This window comes from Trichechus manatus, unplaced genomic scaffold, assembly GCF_000243295.1.
Source record: "Trichechus manatus latirostris isolate Lorelei unplaced genomic scaffold, TriManLat1.0 scaffold00018, whole genome shotgun sequence".
Lineage (NCBI taxonomy): Eukaryota > Metazoa > Chordata > Mammalia > Sirenia > Trichechidae > Trichechus > Trichechus manatus.
This window is the reverse complement of record NW_004443954.1, coordinates 4183868-4204495: the sequence shown is the minus strand read 5'-3', so window position 1 is coordinate 4204495 and position 20628 is coordinate 4183868. Positions and strand designations below refer to the sequence as shown.

Here is a 20628-nt window from a genome sequence, read left to right as displayed (position 1 = left end):
GAAATTGATTTATTTAATCCACGTAACAACACTGCCATCCTCATTTTATAGCCAAGGAAAATGAGGCTTGGAGACGTTAAGGTAACTTGCCTAAAAACATATTTATAATCATATTCTATTGAAATGGTAAGCATTGAAATAGGCAGTGTGACTCTAGAATTCTAAGTCAACCATACCCAACACTGCTTTCTTGGTAAAAGGCAGGTAAGGATTATACATTAGCAACCGCTGACCAGTTGCCCTTGAGTCAGCTTTGACTCATGGTGATCCATGTGTGTCAGAATGGGAGTGTACTCTATGAGTTTTCAATGGCTGATTTTTCAGAAGTAGATTGCCAGGACTTTCTTCCGAAGTTGGGGGGGAAGTAGAATGGGAAGGTTGTTTTTGGTGGAGGTGGTGGTTGTGGAGGGGATGTTGACTCATACCAAAACCAAAAAAGCCATTGCTGTCAAGTCGATTCCAACTCATAGCAACACTATATGACAGAGCAGAACTGTCCCACTGGGTTTCCAAGGCTGTAAATCTTTACAGAAGCAGACTGCCACATCTTTCTTCCACCGAGCAGCTGGTGGGTTTGAACCACCAACCTTTCAGTTAGCAGCCGAGCCTTTAACCACTGTACCACCAGGGTTCCTTGTTGACTCATAAAGCCCCAGATATCACAGGGATTTACTCCAGAAAAGAAAACATGCAAGCTGGATTCCTACAGCACCTTGCTTATAGGTTGGTCAGCCTGGGCAACCAAAAATTCAAGGCAGACATTCTTTTCAATATTAAAACCTGGTTAATTGACCCGAGTTTTCCCAGGATGCTTTTCTTAAGCTCTGTGGGAGCAGGAGAAGCTGAAACCAATTCCTATTGAAGTTTGTCCATTTTTATTTTCTGTTTTGTTTCCATTTCATCTTCTCAGTTGGACTGGAAGCTCTTTGAGGGCAGAGACCTTAATTTAGGCTTCATTTGGTTCCACTCATGGTGACTAACTCAGGGATGGATACTCAACCCACACTTGCTGAATGATTGGAAGATGAGATTTTGTTTAAGGTGGGAAGAAGAAAGACCAGATCTGTTCAGGCAGCCATTTTCAGGCTACGGGTCTCTCTGCCTCTTAAGATAGTGGCAGTAGCTGCAGTAGAACTGCACGCATGAGCAGCTGCTGTGCATTACATTATGATGACTGTGGAAGCTACTCTGGTTCCAGGCAAAAAAGTTCTGACCTTCCCTAACATCAGAGACAACACCTTGGCTAGATTCTCCTTGGAGTGCACATCCAGGCCTGGTCTTTGCCAAGGCTGGGAGCTTGATAATCATCTTGAGTTGGTGAAGAGGGATCTGGTTCCTCTCCCTGCACTCAGAGAATGAGGAAGAACCAGTGGCCAAACACGTTTCTGGAAAATCCATGCAGAAGAATTAGGAGTAAGCTTAAGAGTAAATGGAAGGTTTTGACTGCCTCATTCATGAAGCTAAGGAGATGGTATTTAAAGACTTACCTGCAGGGAACACTTAGTCTGTTCCAATCACAACCGCTTCTCCAGAACTTTCACTTCCTCATTCTTCTCCAAGGCAGCTAGGCTTCTTCATCCACTTTAGTTTTGAATCCAAATTTCTGATTCTTTTTATTGTCTACCTCCTCCCACCCACTCAAATAACCACGTTTCCTCCCTTTTTTGGCTCCCTTGAAAACTTCTGTGTAAAGTTCGAAAGAAAATTAGAACAAGATCGCCTCAGTTTCAGTGGTAATAATCACAAAGTCCCTTGCAGTAAGAATGAGCTCAGGATAACAAAAGCAGGGAAGTGGCCTTCGATCTGCTGGCTTCTCAGAAGTCACTGAGGGTGGATGGCCACTCTACTGTAGAAATTTCTTATCATTAGTGCTGAAGGGCTTACATTTTTCTAAATATACTAATTAGGGATCACTGGAAAGTTTTTATTTTTTCTCCTAGGTAGTTTTATGACTCATTCAGGATAGCTTTGTAGTTCATCAAACCCTCAAAACTAAAGACTGAAAGAATAAAAATAAACAAAAGCAAACACTGCAGCCTTTGCAAACCTGAGACCAATCTATGACATTTGGGAGAATGTTATTCAGTTATTTAAGCTTCACTATTCACCCTGAAAGTAAGAAAGAGCACATGATTATAATGAGCCTTGTCTCCTGGAAAATGTGGGAAGAGTTGAAGCAGATACCTACTGAGTTGTCTCCCAAAACAGTGATTCTTTTTTCTCTGATGACTACTCCACCCTGGTCCATGGGGTGGGCTTGGGGCAGCCATATTTGTACAATATGAGCCAGGAGTGAACAACTGGTTCAAGATGGACCAATGAGGGGTTCCTCCCTAAGATTTTGGGAATGAAATTGAAGGAGAGATTCAATGACACAGACATTCAGAGAAAGGGGAAATCAAGAGAGAAGGAGAAAGAGAACTTCCTTGTTTCTCCAGAGCCTTCCACTTCCGGGCTCCAATACATTTCTGCATTTTCGCCCTTAGGTTCTCTGAAACACCCCCATGGCCTTATTACAAATTTCACATTGCTGGTTAGAATAGGTTTTTATAACTTGCAACCAAAAGAATCCTAATTGATAGGAGTGGTATTTTCCTTTTAAGTAGCTGACAGAAAATTCACATATTGGAGACAAAATTTGAATATAAGCACACCACTAGTAATAGAGGTGCTAAAGGTAATACAAATGCATAGCTGTAATGCTCTTAAAGGCCATCATTTTGGAATGATGTGGAAACTGAGGCACAGGAAGGCTAAATCCCTTGTCAAGGTCACATCTGTCTGAACCAGGTCTCTAGACTTTTAGCTCCTAGACCTAACATCCCCTAACTTTGAGTTAAATATTGCATTGACTTTCACAGTCTAAGCACTCTTTTAAAAATAGACCACCTTATACATATTACATATTGACTCCTATACAAATGACATACCTACTCCTGTAAGCCAAACAGCATATTATTATTCCCGCTTTTGAGTGAAAAGCTGAATCTTCAAGATGTTAAATGACTTTAACAAGGCCACACCTTAACAGAAGTAGAAGTTTGTTCCCAGGTAGGAGCCTCTATCCAGTAGACTAGTCTTCTCTGTCCACGATCCAGGTCACCATTGATCCAGGTCCACTGGCAAGTACGTCATGGTGGGACATTCAGAACCATTCATCTGCTCAACAAACACTTATTGAACATTTACTGTATTAAGGTGAGCTCTGTTCTAGGGCCCGGAGATACAATAAGTTCAATTGATTAGCCTCTTGAGTGTTGGTGCGCTTAAAGAGTTTTAAATCTAGTATCTGTGGTTGTGGGTTGGGGGTGCCGGCAGTGGACATTTGGATGTGTGGGTTGGGGAGAGATAAGATCACACTAGTGTGAAAGTTCCTTGAAAGCACAGACGGTGGCTTGACAGTGTCACCGGACTATAGCATGGTGCCCAAAGCATAGTGAGGGAATGAATACGTGACTGAAGGAGACAGGCATGTAAATGCAGAATGCTCAATTACACATGCTCATTTCCATGTCTGTCTTTCCCAATAACTAGAATGAGGGTTCTTTAAGCTGAAGTTGTTTATTCGTCTGAACCCCTAGCACATTCTGATGTGTGCTGGGGATACAGTCACGGGAGTTTTTAGTTACGTTAACAGGTTAGAAAATAAGAGGAAAACTTTCCCGGTAAGGTACCTTTTAAAAGAGCCTTGGCAAGCGTGGTGTCTGCCAGAAATAGACAGCTGAGTTCAGCCGAGTCTAAGTAAGTCTCTGCTTTGAACTAGATATTACAGTGTCCGTCCTCGTGAGGACATGCATGTGTGATTGTGGAAATATAGGAATGTATTTTAGGGTGGAGGTTGGAATTAAATCAGCAAATTTAGGGAAGGATCTTAATGCAGAAATGGGAAGATGAAGGCAGAATGGATGAAATCCACAGATCCATAATCCCCCAAAATAAGTGAGGGCTTTTTGGCCTCTCCATGTTCCTGATAAAGAAACACCACAGCTCCTCTGGGACTGAGGGTACAGTAACCTTATCCGCAGTAAAGCCATAGATCATCATGAGTGCCTATCTCTGTGTCATGCAAACAGTGCGATTAAAAATTGATTTCTTCAACAGGATTTATCTCTTCCTTTGATGGATTCTTTGTGCATTTATTCAGTGTATCATTTATACGTTTGTCAGGTGCCTGCATCATGATGGCTTAGGTTATAGACATTATATTGACATTAATGGCTTATCAGTTCTGTGTGCAAAACTATTAGGATGTCTATCATTCCTGGCCATAAAGGTACAAAGAAAACCTGGGTAATCACAGGGATAACTCTACTTGCAGCAGGGGGTTACCAACCAGTCATTAGTCTGCACCACATTTTCAGTGTCACTAAACCAAAAACAAGACCAGTTGCCACTGAGTCAATTCCAAATCATGGCGACTCCATGCGCGTCAGAGTAGAACTGTGCTCCATCGGGTTTCCAATGGTTGATTTTTTGGAAGTAGATTTCCAGGCCTTTCTTCCAAGGTGCCTCTAGGTGGACTAAACCCATTGCTGTCTAGTCAATTCCGACTCATAGCAACCCTTTAGGACAGAGTAGAACTGCCCCATAGGGTTTCCAAGCAGCGGCTGGTAGATTCCAACAGCCAACCTTTTGGTTAGCAGCCGAGCACTTAACCATGCACCACCAGGGCTGCCTGGGTGGACTAGAAGGCCTGAAAACATCAGTATAATAAGGCAAGTTCTTCATCAATCTATTTTTATTTTACGGTGCAGGAAACAGGTTGACACTGTCAGAAAGAAAGCCACTATTCAGAATGTTGGCCGGGGGAAGAGTGCTGGGACAACCTTTTACAGAGGTCACCCCGGAAAGGGTAGAGATGTCCTTGTCTCTGGCTGATCCATGGTGTCTCACCATTGATCTTTGGCAACTTGTACTGAAAAGGGATGGTCAGCCTTCCAAAAAGCAATTTTATATTTCCAATAAAAATGTAAAAACAAACCTTTTTCATAAAACACATTGGCCTCGGCACTGGGAAGTGACTACAAAGCCCAAGGCTGATTGAGAAAAGCTGAAAGCAGACACTGTAATTGATAAAGGAGATAAGTCAATCTGTGTCCTTTAAAGAATAATGAGTTCCATTTTTCATCAAAAAGATCTCCTTGTGCCGAAGAAACATTCTTTCAATAAATCTACTTAATGGATTCCCCTCTAATGATATATAGCCTAGTGCTTTAGATCCTAGCATCCCAGCAGGTCCCTGCAAGGGACTGCAGGCCACCCATCATTTGCATTGCTAATTCACCCAAAGAAAATCCAAACGTTTCCCAGGAAGGGCTGCAGTTCCGAGAAAATAGCTGAAGGCCGTCCTGGTTCTCCTACCAGGTAGACGGGATAGATTTTTAATAAATATCCTGTGAATATCCCATCACTAAACTTGAGATCCTATGCAAATATACACTCCTCCATTCTGCCCTCCCACCCCATCCCTACTCTGGGGTGTTCAGGGATGAATCAGCTCTGAGGAGGACTCTGGTCAAACAGTTGTTCCAGAGTTAAATGCTTCAGATACTTGGGTCGTGAGACCTGATTAGCTTTGTTTGTTCCCTTAGCTCATCACCCTCCCACAGACATGTCAGCCTTGGTGTTGCTGGGGACCATCGGTGGCAGGAGGTAGTCTGTGTTTACTGCCTTTGGTAAACTGAGATCCACTTTAATGATCGCGTCTGAAGGAGTGTGGCCAACAAGCCCATTCCCCACCCCATCCTGGGCTGCCTAAGCCTCGGGTGTCAAAAAAAAGGGCCTGTCCCCTTCTAAGGGAATGATTTAGAGTCCCCTGCCTCTTGTGTTAGGAGGGACTATTTTTCAACTCAGTCACCTTTGGGAATCCCAACTTTACAAATGTGCTTTTCTTTTCACAAGGACCCAGCTTTATGTAACAAAGCCTATTTCCTCCAAGGGCACCCGGCCCTCCCAATACTGCCGGACTTCCCCACGTGGGAATCATTAAAAACAACCCCGGAGTTCTTTCCTTCTGTCGCTGTTTGTTTATTCTCCAGTCGCGTGTGAGTCAGCCAGATCGTGGTTTGTGGTGGTTTTGCTTGCGAAATCTTACGTAATTGTATTCCTATTGTCATGTTGGGCGAGCAGTTAAACCATATAGTGTTTTCTCATTGCACAACATTTCCAAATCAATAAAGAGAAAGGCTTCACAATGAGATGACGTTTGCTAGTCAGGAACCCGGCCAGGGAGTCACCCATGAGGTGGCTCTGCAGTTTCACAGATACAGCTGGTGGTACAAGGAGCCTGTGTGCTCTTTAATCCCATTGCTTGGCAGGATGACTGGGAGGGTGGTGGCTTTTCTGATGGGTTTCGCTGAGGTGATATGGAAAAGATGAGGGCGAGGGAACTAAAGAACAACAATAACAACACTTCACACATCAACTGACCAAATTTTTACTGCATTTGCTACACGCTGGATTCCAACATGCTGATCCCGAGCGTGGCTGGCTATAAGCTTGGCGAGACCTCTTCTCCAGCCCTTCCAACAGGCTTTCTCTTCCCCGCCATGAACATTATTTATTTTGATCCTACTCACTGTTCCAAGTCCAAAGGCAGTTCTTAGGAACACTCTGGATGCAAACAGTGAGTGGTTACAACACACGGATGAGAGTGGATACAGTTTACACAACAGAACGTGGAATCCAGGGTAATGGTTTTTAGAGGCAAGACGCCTCCTTGGTTGCAAAGAGTATGATGGAGCTCAAAACCCACAACTGTTTGTATTTTAGAATTCCTGGAGTATAATGAAACCAGTTGTCCCTAACATCGTTTGTATTTTTAGTCAAATACCTGACATGATTTAAAACGTTGTTGCTTGCATACATCTTTGAGTAGTGTGCCTTAAAGTTATTTGTATTATATAGGATGAATATTACAAATATCTGCATAAAAAGAGAAACTGCATGGCTCTGTATGAACACAACAGCCATCACATTCCACAGCACGTCACTGGTAAATGTCCAAAAGTGTTAAGCATTACTGAAAAAGAGAGAGCGAATATAAGCAAACACAAACTCCACGGCAAAGCAATCGTAACAACAGAACCAAGTCCAACTTCTCTATTAATCCTTTTAAAATTTTACCTCTGTTACTAACACTTCGAATTAATTGTTATTTTAAGCTCCAGTAGCAGGATCAGATTTCTGCTGCCTCTGGGCAAATGAGTTATGATCTGATATCAAGTTTCAAGGGAAATGCTCAAAGTTTTATTTTCCCCCAGTTGAATAAACAGTACCATGTATATTATCTCTTTTGTTAGAATTGTGTTGTCTTCACATAAGACTCAAATAATGGTATTAGTCATTCATTTCCTTGAACACAGACACCCTCCTGCGCGCTGACAGGTTTATAAGGATGCGGTGGCAGCTGTGGCTGCTGGGAGCTGCTAGATGCCCGACTTTGATTTCTTGCAGTCCTGAGCGATGGAGCCCAGGCATGCCTGGTTCTTGTCTGCGTTCTCTTCCAGATGCTTGGCTTGTCTGAAAGATTCATACATTAACAAGAGCTGAAGGTCCAGGGTTGCACATCTTCAGACATGTTTATTAGCAGATGGCACATAGGATACAAAGGTCACCACAAAACTGACATTTTAAAGTGAAACAGCAATATTTATGTTCCGATAGTCTACTGATGAGATCATGGGGAAATGGTTTTGATTAAATTAACTTAGAAATGGTTGCCAATCTATAGAAAACCTAAAATGCCATGTCTGTTTACCAAATTTTTCTTCTCACGCTAACACCTTTTAAATATTAATGACCAAATGCTGATTTGTTTTTTTGGTATGCTTATGTAACTGTAGGATCAGTATAATTGGGTTTCACTTCCTGGCTTATCTTTTTTTTTTTTTTTTAATTCTAAAAATGTCTCCTGTGTGTGTCTGGAAATCTCACCTGCTATGATTATTGCCTTAAGAGTTTGGATTCCACTATGTAATCATAATTGCTTTAAATGTCTTTAGCATAGATTAAGTCTCTTGAGAGACCCAGAATTCAGTCTCTTATAGAAGACCTTATGTCTAAATCTCATAAAACAATATGAGCTGGCTTTCAGAAATAATTATGATAGCTGTATGTTTATGTTTACAGCCATTCTGTGGCAACGTGTGTTTGTGTTTCCTATTAACAACGGAAAAGCAGAACGCAGTCAAGGAGCGAGATGGTCCTCTCAGCGGTTCCTTTTCTCTCTGTGGTGCTCACAGCTTAGCATGAAAGTGACTGAAAATGTTTACCTCAGAAAATGGTTTAGTCAGAGAATACTCAACAGTATGTATGAAGTGAAAAATAATCTTTTTAAAGTTTTGCGAGTCTCTACAGTTAATAAAATTAACATACATGTTTCCAACAAAGGCATTAAAATGATGAAATACTTATCAATTAGTAGGTTAAAATTTTCACAGACGTGTTGTTGTTGCTAGCTGTCGTCGAGTTGACTCTGACTCTTGGTGACCCCATGTGTGCAGAGTAGAACCGCTCCGAAGGGTTTTCAAGGCTGTGACTTTCCGGAAGCAGATCGCCAGGCCTGTCTTTCGAGGTCCCTCTGGGTAGGTTCCAACTGCCAAGCTTTCAGCTGGTAGTTGAGTACTTAACTTGTTGTGGCACCCAGGGAGGGACTCCACAGACATATTACAGGAGATGAATTTGACCATATATGCTGTTTTTCATTTATTTACATTTAATTTTATTATGAATAATTTTATAAGCTATAGATATTATTGTCTTGGTTTTTTCTTTCACCTTATTATTATCTTTGTCTTGTCTTGTGTACAATTACGAAAATACCAATGTGAGAATGACAGAGTGTTTACTCACTTTTCAAGAGAACCTTTTTCAATATTCATTGCCCCTTCCATTGGATCCAATCCTTGTTCCGAAAATTGTTTCAAGGCACTTAAAGCTGCCTAAAAATGAAAAAAAAAAAAAAAAAAAGACAAAGAGATCCATTCACTGACCTTAACGTAATGAGCAAGTGATTGTAAAAGAAAGCTGAGATACATAGTAAAGACAACATTTTCATTAGTCTGAACAAATGTTTTTTTGCTTAGTTTAGCAAAATTACATTTGAAAGTCTGCATTATCGTGGAGCAATGTACATACATAACCAGAGCCATGAGGGTTTTACTTTTAGGGTGGGGGATGAGTCTTCCACAAGTCTCATCCCTTCTAAGTAATTTTGCAAAATCACACGCTTTATCTGCAAATGTAGAAACACCAAGTGTAACCCTATAAAACTTCAAGGATGACTCTGGGTAATTCCTCATCACATTACTGAAACTATACATTCTCTTCCTTCAGATGCAAGCATTCCAACTTGAATACGTTTTCCAAAGTTAGCATAACTGATCAGTTTTACAGAAATTTAGCCCAGCCAAGTCACAAAATGTTAGCAAAGGAATGAACAGCAGATACTCGGGCCTACTGAGTAGATGGTATGATGGTATCACGTGAGCAGAGACAACACTCACGCTCCTCGGGGCCACAGCAGAGCTGTGTGAGGTGTTGATGTGCCCGGGGTGCGTGGGAGGCTGACGGGTGTCGACAGGCTGGTGGAGCCTCGCTGGATAGCTGGGAGGCACCAAAAATGCGATGCTGATAAGATCTACATAACTTGACACTCTTGTGCATGTTCCAAATTGTTATTTCTTTGAATAAGAATTCGGCTGGTCTTCCCCTCCCCCGTGCCCACGACTTCTAAGCTCGATTAGAAGGGTTTGTTGAGTCTGGGGTAGGTGTGAGCGGGCTGGGCGGTTTTAATCTCGGAGAACCCCGCTGGTTCACACGCTGGTCATCTGTACCTTCTCAGATGCCTCTGAAAAACAGCTCACTCTTGCAGTTTTCCAAACTTTTATCTGCCAAGGGCCCCTTTGGGGTAGCTAAGTGCATGATCCCTTTAAAATTTCTTTATTAATACTTTTTCTCCTTTCTCTCTTGGTCTTTATTTTCATTAATCCCAACTCCAATATCCAACCACAGGTAACAATTGCCCTTTTTTCTTTCAAATAATCCTGCCGCTCAGATCTGTGTACTGGTTTCCCTACGTGCAGACGCGTTCATCCGAGCGCCCACGTGTGTCTGCCGCCCTGGCCTGGGCACCTTCCGGCGGGGGGCAGGCCGACGCTCGGGGGTCCCCGTTTTCATCATTATCTCTTGAAACCCGGAGTCCCGCGGGGACATGTCTTGTTGCCGCGCCACTACCCCAGATCCTGCCCATGGTCATACGCTCCAGCAGCGCAGAGCCAGGATACTGCTCTTTTGCAAAGATCTTGTAAAAAGGCGGGCTGGGTAGGCTGGATTGGTGACTAAACTCACCTTACCCGCTAAGTAGGAGGAGTGTGGCTCTCTCCTTGAGGCACATCTGAGTTCCTTTTTAAGGATCACAAGACCACACAGTCTCTCTCTCTCTTAAAGTTTCCTTTGATTACCTTTTTATTATGAAAATCGTTTTCCCATTACAGAAAAATCAAAATATATAGACAAGCAAAAAGAATGTGAAAATGTCCACCATCCTGCCCACTATTGAAAACATGGTGTGCATCCTTCCACTTGCTGTTCTATGCCCTCCCCTTCTAGATATAAAGTACACTTTAACCTGGACAATGTCTTGATGCTGTTTGGTAACGTGCCCGTGAGCAGTTCTCCCCATCAACAGAAACGTTTCAGTAACACCATTTCTCCTGACAGCCCGGTAGCCCATTCACTTTACCTGCCCTCCTATATTTAACCTATTTAACCTAGCCTTAGTTCGGCTGGAGGCCTGATGGTGCAGTGGTTCAGAGCCATAGCTGCTAACCAAAAGGTCCACAGTTTGAATCCACCAGCTGCTCCTCGGAAACCCTATGGGGTGGTTCTACTCTGGGTCACTATGAGCTGGAATCCACTCAACGGGATGAGTTTTTCTGGTTTTATTTCAAGTATTTAGGTCATTTCCAATTTCAAGCTGTTGTAACACTGCACCAAGCTTCCTGATAGTTAAATCTTTGTGTACACTCTCAATAATTTCCTTATGATAAATTCCTAGAAATGAAACTTCCAGGCCAGAGGCCATGCACGTTTTAAAAAATGTTGGTCTGACCTTTCCATCTGCCCCCAGAGAGGTTATGCCTTCACCTGCAGTGGGAAGAGTGCCCATTTCTCTAGGTGCTTTTGGAATTCCCTTTCCAAACCACTGTGCTGCTCATACAGATAAATCCCGTGTCATTTTATAGCCCCACCTGATATTTAATTTGTCCATCCTGATTATTTTCCTTATTTGCTAGACTTCCTTTGAGTGAAGTTTGGCTGCTTTCAAAAATTAAATTCACCCTTAAACGACCCAGATTTGGACAATTCCAAAAACCAAAATAAAACAAAAATAACAAGGTATTAACTTGACTACCATTTAGATTTAAGTAAGTGACCACTGAGTTCCTTTCAAATCCTGAAATGCTTAGGTGATTAGGCAGACTTTCAAGGTGACTCTTCTAGAAACAGATATGTGGGTACACATGTGGACTTGTTAAATCAACCCCAGTTTTGCTCCTCATATACGCACGTGGGTACTAAGAGCCAGGCCCACTCACTTCTAGACGCAAGATTAGACTATCCCTGACCCTCTTTCCAGATATCCCCGACTTCATAGGCGTGCTAATGAATTTAGAGTCCTTTGTATATACAACAAGTTTGACCAAATAAACAACTATTTTGTTCTGACCTGTTAATATGTGAATTATTGGCAGACATGCTGACTTTTTAGCTATTTCTTCCCAAATGAACTATTACGGAGGCCCTTCAGTACCGGTGAATTTACATTTGCAATATGATTTTGCTGAATGAAACTCCGGAGAAGGCCAGGGCTCTGTGTCCAAACAAGGTCAAAAGTATAACCAAAAACAAATTTTTAAATACTTATTTAAAATCATTTATAGGCTAATAATAGCCCATTTTCACTAGCTGCCTTTGGGATGCTTGGTTCTTCTGTTGCCTGAACACCAGGAGCCAATGGTTACGCAGCGTGGAGACATTACCTGTTTCACCAAGTCAAGTACCCGTAACACTGGCTCTCTTCCATCTGAAGGGTGTAACTGCACACAGGAGAGGAAGGCCAGGTCCCAGGGAACACGTTAAGTGTTTTAGCTCTTGCAAAATCTCTTGGATGATTTTATCAACATGTCAGGTCCCCAGTTACTGTCAAAATGATTGTCATCCCTCAAAGGACCTCCTACAGGTGGAACAGTGGTGTGCTCTTTCTCTCGATGCCATAAACAGATTTTCAGATTTCTTCTGTGGCTGCTTCCCTCCAAAGGTATGCTTACATGCTTCCAAGTAACATTCCCTTATCTACCAGATGAGACATTTCAACCCACGTCTTACTGATAACTCTGAATACAATAGCTAAGAAGTACGAGAGGACTTCTTTCTAATTTATAAAAGGCAATGAAGACAACTTATCTTCTCCTCTGTAAACAGTAACAGCTACCATTGGATGAGCATCATTCATGACAGGCATAGGACCAGGCCTTTGTTACCACAGCCCTGCAAGGTAGGTCTTACCCATAAGGAAACAGCGGCCCAGAGAAGTCAGTACCCTACTCAAGGCCACACAGCTAGTAAGTGGCAGAGCCGAGATTTGAACCCAGCTCACAGTTACTTCCTCTGAACGTAAAAACTGCCTACCCAATTTCACCTTAGCTTCTTTTAATATCATTATTTCAAAATCATATTATTCCACAGTCATTCTGTTAACTATTTCCCACAATAATGACTTGAGGTAAACTCCTGAAGTTCTCTCCATTTTCTAGAAAAGCATGGTGACGTTGGGAGGGATTTATCATCTTAGGGGGATCACACAGTCGGTTTCCAGTCTCCAACTTGTTCAGCACCTCTGTAACACTTGAAGTTCTGACTGGATAGAAATTGTTTTGTCCAGTGGAATGACCACACATGACATGACTTGATTCTTCATTTCTTAACAGTCTGAGGGCAAGAAGCCTTGCTTACTTTATTTGCTCTACTTTTCCAAAGAGAGTTTCTCATTACTTATCTTCCTGCTGGCAAGAGAGAGATGAGTCTTCTGGGTTTTTCTGGGATGATGGGATGCAGGCCCCTACAGTGAGGGCAACATTGACCTTGCCAAGATGAAATGGGCAGAGAAAGAAGTAAGGATTTGACTGGTTCATAGACAGCGATGAGCTGAATGGGTTTAAGAAAGCAGACACGGGCTGAGGCCTGCGGACCAATGGCCTCCTTATATGGGTACTAAAGAACCACCACACAGACTAACACCCCAAGATACTCTGTAAACCTTAAGCAGAAATTATCCTTTTAGCTAAATAACAGATTGGCTCATAAAATAACGACTATCATGCATGAGTAATCAGCTACTTTAAAAACTCATCTGTGTGAGACCAAATGGCCAAAAATTACTCTGAAGTGAAGATGAGAAGGTAACGGGGCAGGGAAACTAGAGTACCAGAAACAGTACAACCAGAAGGGAATGAATGAGAACGATGACACATGGTGAAAAATGTAACCAATATCACTGAATAATCCGTGTAGAAATTGTTAAGTGGGAACCTAACTCACTATGTATACTTTCACCTTAAACACAATAAAACATTATTTAAAAAAAAAAAAAAAAAAAGAACAGCTGCAGAGCTGCTTCCTCCCTCACGTGCCATGATTTCAGCTGAGGAATCACAGCCTCTACTCCCACACCCGCCCTCCATTCATCACCTACTACTCCCCTAGAAACGACAGTTAACAGATTAAGAAATTTCATGGAACATGGGTCTGCTTCACTTCTCTACAGGAAAATGCCCATAATAATAGGATTATGGAGCAATACCCAACTAGCCACATTACATTTAAAAACCAGTTGCCGTGGAGTCAATTCTGACTCCTGGCAACCCCACGCATGTCAGGGTAGAACTGTTATCCATAGGGTTTTCAAAGCTGTGACCTTTTGGAAGGAGATCCCCAGGCCTTTCTTCCGAGGCACCTCTGGGTAGACTTGAACCACCAACCTCTCCATTAGCAGTTGAGTGCATTAACTGTTTGCACCACCCAGGGACTCTTCATTGCGTTTAGCAAGACCCAATTAAATAGTGAGGTAAATGAGCAAAATAAGCCTCTGCTATTAGATCCATCACTGGAAAGAACAGCATATAATAGAATGGTTTTGTGAGTAAATACTAAAATTTAACAGTCCACAAAAATGTTTTAATTTTTTTTTAATTGTACTTTAGATGAAGTTTTACAGAACAAATTAGTTTCTCATTAAAAAATCAATACACATATTGTTTTGTGACATTGGTTGCCAACCCCATGACATATCAACACTCCCCCTTCTCGACCTTGGGTTCCCTGTTACCAGCTTTTCTGTCCCCTCCTGCCTTCTCGTACTTGCCCCTGAGCTGGTGTGCCCATTGAGTCACTTTTTGTCTTATGGGCTTGTTTAATCTCTGGCTGAAGGGTGAACTTCAGGAGTGACTTCAGTAGTGAGTTAAAAGGGTGTCCTGGGGCCATACTCTCAAGGTTTCTCCAGTCTCTGTCAGACCAGTCAGTCCAGTCTTTTTTTTTCCACAAAAATATTTTGCTACACACCTCCAAACCTGTCCAGAAGATAGTAAAATCAACCACATCCTTATGTTTACATTACTTGACCTGAAGACATTGTTACTTGCTAGGGGCCAGCAGCTTAAAAAAAATTCAAATTGAATTATGAATATGCTACATAATATTAAAGGACATGTTGTTTGGATTAAGGAAAATCAAATAGTCTTCATCTGGGGAGACACAGCCGAAGCTTGATTTAGAAGTCTGAATTGTCTATTTACAGAGAGAATCAATAGGTAACAAGCTTTTCAGTCCCTACTGCCTGCAGTTCATTCTTTCAGCATGGACAATTTGCTGTGTGATAAATGTAAACTGATCTTAGGGAGTCGTGGGAAAGAGGTAGAGTGGGGTTCCTTAATGAGGAACATCCTGAATGATACTTAAACCCAAGTTGTGTAATTTCCCACACAATGAGATTAGAGAATTTCAAAGATACACTAACATAAGTGCCCAGAACCCTCCATAAGTCTTTGGCCATAAACAAATAGATGACTAAATAATTTCATTTCCAAGGTCAAAAAATGTTTTCCTAGCAAATCAAAACAAACTCACTCAGCATCCATTTGTACGTTACCGCAGCCTACCAACTGGAATCTTTAGCTTTATGACAATTTATGTATTCTGGAATTTAAAAAAAAAAAAAAAAGTATATCCAAGGCAATAAATGTAGCTTTCAAAAAAGCAAAGAGAAAAATTAAAGCCATACTTTAAAGAAGTGGATGGCATTTCCTTTTCTTATTCCTGTCTTTTTAACTCAATCCTTGTATCCATTTGTGTGTGTGTAAGAGAGAGTGGTGTATTTCCCTTAGAGGAGAGCATCTGCATAGATACGTGGAAATATTTTTATTCCCAAAATATTTTACAACTGTTTTGTGAGTAAAGCCCCACAGGTTCTAGAACAGATGTCGCTCATGGATCACTTATTTTGTGTGCAGTTATAGCAATGCTGGCAACATGATACCAGTAAGATACTTACCAGGCCTACTTGCTGGTCTTCGCGGGCACGTGTGCGTGTGTGCGCGTGCGTGCGTGTGCGTGCGTGTGCGTGCACGTGTGTGCGTGCGTGTGTGTGTACGAGCACAGAGCAGAGGTGAGTCTCTCTAGTCATTTCTGTAATTTCTAACTTTCCTCTTGTCAACTGGCAATTAGCAAATAGTGTTGAAACCAGCGACTTTTCTTCCTGCTTCCTTCTTCAGGGATTAGTTTGTAATGACAATTTAGCGGCGTTAGGTCATTCTTTGGGAGAAAACAGCAGTCTTCATTAGCAAGATGTGAATTTTCAACTCACTCCTTTATGACACACAGTTCTTAGTGAAGTCTTTGAACACAATGCCCAATGGATCCTTTTACTTCCTTTTTTTCCATTTCACACTTATTCCCCCTCCCCGACTTCATATCCTGATCCCAGAAACAGACAGACTGTTCCCATTGAGGTCAATGGTAACCACACATGTCTCGGTGTGGCTTCATTTTTTGAGCAGTGTTCAAGGTTTTTTTAGTTTTGCCTTTTCTCCCTGAAGTGCTCGCCCATGTTGAACTCTTCCCGGGAGCAGATATGAAGGGTCGATTCATGTTCGAATGCACACAGTTGCCATACATGCAGTTAATTAAATCAGGCTCCTTTAATGAGAAAATGATAGGTTTCAAATCTAAAGGTCTTCATTTGCAGTTGACGAAGCTCCTAACATCTCATCCCAACAATCTGTGAGGCTGGCTGTATAGTAAATCATTCAAGTGACTGAAAAACCAGAAGGTTCTTCAGTAAGTTTGACGGTTTATTGCCCAAAGAATGTGAATTTTAATGTATCTAAGTTATTGTTGGAAACCCTGTGGCATAGCGGTTAAGTGCTACGGCTGCTAACTAAAAGGTCAGCAGTTCGAATCCACCAGGTGCTCCTTGGAAACTCTGCGGGGCAGTTTTACTCTGTCCTATAGGGTTGCTATGAGTCAGAATTGACTCGACGGCAATGGGTTTGGTCCGGTTTTAAGTTATTGTTTTCTTTAACTAGTTAGGTCTTTAACTAAATGCCAAGTTTTCCTTTATGTAAAATAAGAAACCAAAAAGAGCCTTGCATTTCTAGACTTTATCATGTTATGATAAGATCTTTGGTCTATTACATTTCAGATAAATCAATGATATCACTTTAAAAACAAAATGGAAGAAAAAAGATTATATTGGGCTTAGTTAAACCATTTGCTGCCCTGCATTATAGCATGCACTTTTCATTCATGATTACACAATCCTATTAGTTTAGGCAATTTCCATAAAATTGGTACTTTATAAAATGGCGCACGCTTTGAACAAAGGGATGCCTGCCTGCTGAGGTGATGGTTGCTTTTTGCAAAAAATAAATAAATCAATAAATAAAGAGGGGGTGAGCGGAGAGACACGCAGCTTTTAGACAGTCTACTAAAACAAGAACAGGAATTCTGACTCTACAATTTGGGGAATTAGTACAAAACTGGGCCTTTAAGTTACAGACTTGCCCATCACCTTTGTTTACGAGGTCAGGCTCTTATGATGAATAATCCATGTAGCTGCCAGTCTTGACAACAATACAGAGCCGAACTTAACGTGGGATCAACTGTGCTGAGGGATGTTTCCAGCGTGTTTAGAACCAACTGGAGCCGAATCACCATGTCTTCCTCTGATCATGTTCTTTCTGTTTTACCCACATCATTCCTTTTCAAATTCCTGCTTTGTTCTTTCTTTATTTTTGATTCATCAAAAAGTCCCCTTTGTAATGAGGTTTATAAAAGTGGGGTGTCGGGGCCCATCAGCATGCTGCCAGGGCCAGTGTCCATAAATGACAGCATCACTGTCCATGTTGGGCACAATAATTCCCCCAAAGATGCCCAGGTCCTTCTCCAGGAATCTGTGATTCTGTTACCCCACAAGGCAAGAGAGACTTTGCAGATGTAATTAAGGGTACGAGCCCTGAGATGGAGAGATTATCCTGGACTATCCAGGTGGCCCCAACCTAATTACAGGAGTCTTAAATCAGAAAATCTTTTTGGACTTTGGTCAGAGAGAAGGATGTGGCTGTGGAAGGCTGGACAGAGATTCAACATTGTTAGCACTGAAGGTAGAGGAAGGAGATCAGCCAAGGAGTGCCAGTGGCCTCCAGAAGTGGAGAAGGCAAGGACATGGATTCTCTCCTAGAACCTCCAGAAAGGAACTCAGCTCAGTCAACACATTACTTTTAGTCCATTGAGACCCATGTCTGACTTCTTCCCTATAGAACTTGAACGCATTTGTGTTGGTTTAAGCTACTAGGTTTGTGGTAATTTGTTACAGCAGCAAGTGAAAACTAATATACTCTTCCTGACATCTGGATGAGGAAGGGGGACGGGCATGGAATTTGGAGTCTGTCAGGTCTGGATTAAATTCCTGCTCTATTGCAAACCACCTTGTATTCTTACGCAAGTTAATTTACCTCTGTAAGCTTCTTTTTCATTATCTGTAAATTAGAGACTATAATACCTACTGCACTGGATTGTTGAGGAGTTAATGGCTGGACTACAGTGGTGCTTAATAAATGGTGGCTTTTTTGTCTTTACTCTCTCTTGAGCCCCACAGCCATTCATAAAATTCTTTATACTCTATCTCCATATTAATTTATATCCTATTCATTATACATTTTAGTTAATTTCTTCAGCCCCTTGCTCACCCACTGGTTTACCTTAAAGGACCTTATCGTTACACCCTCTTGTTAACCAAAATCCATTAATAACTCCCAGCCCCAGAACAATATTCCATATCCTTGACCTGGCATTCAAAGCCTTCCATCAGTTAATGACCTCCATTCTATCTAACAACGTCATTTCCTACCAGCCCATTACAGCAGTGTTTCCCGTGTGATTCCCACACCAGCAGACCACTCAACAGCCTCAGGAACTCCTAGCAGATTTCAACATTATTAACAAGCTCCCCAGCCAGATTGTCTGGAGGCACATCAGACTGAGGAAACCCCACCCACATGAATCTCCTGCCCGAGTGAGACTGGTCTACCCACTGTCTGTGGAGACATCTTTTGCCTGCCTCCACGTCTTTGCTCATGCAGTCTTTCTACTTCTCAGGGAAGACTTCCCTGGTTTCCAGCCTATTCCCATGTCTACATTTCTGACAGCCTTGCTATTAGCCTCCCTGAACTGTTAGTCATCTTTGATGTGTTTACCCCTGTCTCCCAGTTAGTCAGTCAGCCCTTGGCCAGGAAACACATTTTCCTCTTTGAAATCACAACAGTGTGTTTACAGAGCGTCCTCAAGGAATATTCCTTGACTGATTATCCATCAGCTTCCATCTGAAGCTCCCCCAAACAGACAGGCACTCACAGACACGTTTCTTATGTCTGTTATCACTCTACCCTCGGAGTCTGTATCTTGGCTTTCCCCACTGCAGGGCTTCTCCACAGTTTGTCTCTGCTGGGGCTCTCTCTCCTCCTCTTAAACACTCCACCTCCACCCGAAGTCTCTGTGGCCAATATGCCAAGGAATAAACAATCCTGAGAAAGCAGGACCGGGTTGTGTCTATCCATTTGAGAGAAGATTTTTCTGTCCCATAATTTACCACTAAGGAATACAGATAATAGTCACTGTCTTTTCAAAATGTCAGTCATTTGAGCTTTGGCTTCTGTCATCTTTGAGGTCTGCCTCAAAGGAGGCTCCAGCCTCCTCAGACCAGTCTGAGGTCTGCAGAAGAAGGGCCTGGGAAACCTTATCTGGGAGGACCCTCAGCCTCCTCAGACCAGTTTGAGGCCTGCAGAGGAAGTGCCTGGGAAGCCCTATCTGGGAGGACCTTCAGGCTCCTCAGACCAGCCTGAGGTCTGCAGAAGTGACTGGGAAGCCCTATCTGGGAGGACCTTCAGTCTCCTCAGACCAGTCTGAGGTCTGCAGAAGAAGTGCCTGGGGAGCCCTATCTGGGAGGACCTTCAGTCTCCTCAGACCAGTCTGAGGTCTGCAGAAAAAGTGCCTGGGAAACCCTATCTGGGAGGACTTTCAGTCTCCTTAGACCAGTCTGAGGGCTGCAGAGGAAGTGCCTGGGAAACTCTATCTGCCCAAGACCTTGGAGGTAGCAAATCCTGAAACAGAAGGGCCAGACGGGAGCCTACTCTGCCTGAGGCAAGCCTGGATCTGCAGGGCAACCATGGCTGAATTCTGCCTCGGCCACCCACCCACTGCTCCAAAGGTCCATTTGGGATTTTTTTGTTCTTTGATTCTACTCCAGAAAGTATGCAAAGCATTCCCGCTGAACACGGACACAGACTGCTCTGTCTATTCAGGAGTGCCATTTTGGTTTGAGTATGTGACTTACAAAACCTGCTGTTGCTGTTAGCTGCTGTGGAGTCGACTCCGACTCATGGCGATCCACGTGTGTCAGAGTAGCAGTGGCATCACTAGGAGGGTGTGGGGGGTGGGTGGGTGTGGACCACACCAGGTGACACTGTCAGAATGGGTGACACCAAAATGACTGTCTATAAAAGTACTCCTGTAGTTAGTTATAACAACAAAAACATTTTTTGTAAGCCCAGCTTACATGTATCAATATATATACAAGGCTAAAACTCTATGCTAATATACTTTTTGAACCATCTAATGCACTCTGGTCAGAGTTGTCATTATTACCCAATTACAATGACGCTTTGAATCACGTGGTTTCATCTGCACGGGATACAAACACGCACTGCTGTTTTCGTTGCTGCTTGTGTTTTTATAGTCGCTGATTTTGTTAAATTTTCTGGTGTTTTAGCTACAATATCGTGGTAGTACTTGTGAACCTATATCAATAGCTTTTTTGAGAATGAAGTAGTAATTAAAGGAAAAGAAGGAGTGATATGTGGGAATTATGATTTATGAGTAGTATTAGTACAAAAAACATTACTAAGGATTCTGCATGGTCTGGTACATGAAGAGGTCCATGGGGAGGGTGTGACACTACGAGTTACCTCACTGGGTGACGCCACGAGCTCCCGCACTGGGTGACGCCGCGAGCTC

General features: G+C 42.4%; 1 protein-coding gene across 3 annotated transcripts in view; it reads right to left on the bottom strand.

The window, feature by feature from the left end:
* Positions 1-6271: 6271 nt before the first annotated feature.
* The window catches only part of STAU2 (staufen double-stranded RNA binding protein 2), a 372566-nt gene continuing 358209 nt past the window's right edge, over positions 6272-20628 (bottom strand). For 2 of the 3 annotated variants that reach the window (XM_012554441.2, XM_023727734.1), the window contains 2 exons: positions 8854-8942; positions 6272-7521 (listed from right to left, as the gene is read on the bottom strand). In XM_012554441.2, the coding sequence (XP_012409895.1) occupies positions 7428-7521; positions 8854-8942 (183 nt within the window). In that variant the 3' untranslated portion in view covers positions 6272-7427. The remainder of the gene's footprint in view (positions 7522-8853; positions 8943-20628) is intronic. The other variant, XM_023727735.1, reaches the window with a different exon arrangement.